General features: G+C 49.4%; 1 protein-coding gene across 1 annotated transcript in view; it reads left to right on the top strand.

Annotated features, from left to right (window-relative positions):
* Window positions 1–442: 442 nt before the first annotated feature.
* gas7a (growth arrest-specific 7a) overlaps window positions 443–2,093 on the top strand; it is a gene marked incomplete at its 5' end in the record, with an annotated part of 10,943 nt that continues 9,292 nt past the window's right edge. Inside the window, one exon of the mRNA XM_083896207.1 lies at window positions 443–571. Coding sequence (XP_083752333.1) covers window positions 443–571 — 129 coding nt within the window. The remainder of the gene's footprint in view (window positions 572–2,093) is intronic.

The raw sequence follows: 2,093 nt of genomic DNA, 5'->3' as shown, positions 1-2,093 counted from the left end.
ATAAAGGGGGGGGAGGAGGGTGAGGGGGGTTTGGTGTTGCATATGGAGAGCATCCTCACAGGCTCAGCCTCCATCTTCTCAGCCTTTAACCTCAAAACTCATGTGGCAGCAGCTTAACCTGAGGCTAGACTTCGTCACGCTCCCCCTCCTCCTCCTCCTCCTCCTCCTCCTCCTCCTCCTCCTCCTCCTCCTCCTCCTCACCCCTGACGCTACCTACCCACCACACACACACACACACACACACACACACACACACCCCCTTTCTCCCCCCCCTCCTCCCATGCAACACTGCTCCTCTCCACTCGCTGCGTGGCTCGTCAGACCTAAGGCAGGAGAGAGGGAGAGAGACAGAAAGAGAGAGTGAGGCTTTCCCAGAATAGAGAAGAAGCAGCAGCAGCAGGAGGAGGAAGAAGAAGAAGAAGAAGAAGAAGAAGAGAGGGAGATGATGATGGAGGCCAGCTTTGACACTGAGGAGAGCTTTGATGATCCCTCCTGTCTCGCCCCACAGCCGCCCGGAGCCGTGTCGCCGGCCAAGAGGCAGATCAGGGAGGTCAAGGAGACCAAGACCACGGTGAGTACCTGAGACCTCTAACACCTAAACCACCTCCAGTCAACTTCATCTCCATCGTCTGTTGACGTTGTTGCTGCCGTGAAGCCGTCCAGGAGTTTCTGTCTCACTGGTGTGGGTTTCTGTTTTCTCTTCACGCAAAATTTGTTGGACCCAGTTGTGTAATATTGTCGTTCCTCGCGCTGACAGGTGTGAGGTGAAGCTGCGGCGGTGGTGATGATGATGATGATGATGCTGCTGATGCTGATGCTGCTGCTGTCGGCGGCGACGGTGAAGAGACACAGACGAGCTTTTTGTTTTTGTGTCTGAGTTTTTGTTGGTGTCTCGTTGACCTGCAGCAGCAGCAGAAGCAGCAGCCGCCGTCAATCTTGTAAACAAAATAACCACACACACAAAAAAACGACCAAAGCAAAAAGCAGAACCCTGCGAGAGATGCAGCAAGTCTTGTTTCCATGGCGACAAAAGCAAAAGCACTGATTAATGGCTGTGGAAATGGAAGAGACTGGCGCTGGTGGTGGTGGGGGTGGCGGTGGTGGTGGAACCATTCACACGTTCACTTACACACAATCTTCCTCTCTGAATGAATGAATGACGTGAAGAATAATAATAACAACAATCATAATAATAATAATTATTATTATAATAATAATAAAAGAATCAAGGTGAAGAAATCTGCAGTCGTGGCTGCATGACGTCAGCCCACAGAGGTGTCTTTTTGTTCGACAGTGGTTTCGCCTCGCGTTACACAACCCCTCCACGGTTGTCATGGAGACGCACACACACACACACACACATCAGAATGGACCTGTACTGAGGTGTTACACATCCATCATCAGTCGCTGAGAGCCGCTCTCGTCACCTTGTCGTCTCCTTCGCCCGGAAACGCTGACCTTTGACCTGTTTCGGCGTCATTAAACATTCACTGTCACACACTTGTTGGTGCGGCGTGCCACACGGGGGCGCAGTGGAGGGGGGGGGGGGCGGGGTCACCCCGGCTTTGAAGGCGGGATTTGTATGAAGCGAGCAAAAGGCCCCTGAAATACCTGAAACTGACTTTGAAAACGTCCGTGTTTCCTTTGGCTTGTTTTGTTCCATCAGGGCCGCTCCAAGCCTTCACGGGGCCCTAAGCAGAATTACATGTTGGGGCCCCCTTTAATCAACGCGATTATTAATAATAAAGCGGGAAACGACGCGATGCTTCCGCACATATTTAGCTTTAATCTAGTGTGTTCTGAAGTGGAACACTTCAGTTTGGTATGGTTAGACAGGCTCCGCCCACAACAGTCAGCCACTCCGTCACTTCCTTTGCGATCAGTGTGAATACAATCAAGAGTTATTTTTTCAGGACTAAAAATGTATTATTTTAGTTCGTTTATTTGGTCGTGATCGGAATTGTTGTAAAATTCACTAAATCAGATATCGATCCTAAAAAAAATAAAATAAAATAACGTCAGAGATTGAAGGAATACTTCACCGATTTGAATTTAGCTTAATATTAGCTAGAATAGGGGTAGCATTTTTGAAA

Source organism: Microchirus variegatus, assembly GCF_963457635.1.
Source record: "Microchirus variegatus genome assembly, chromosome: 10".
Taxonomy (NCBI): Eukaryota; Metazoa; Chordata; class Actinopteri; order Pleuronectiformes; family Soleidae; genus Microchirus; species Microchirus variegatus.
Note: the sequence above shows the minus strand (reverse complement) of the source record. Positions and strands in the feature narration are given on the sequence as shown.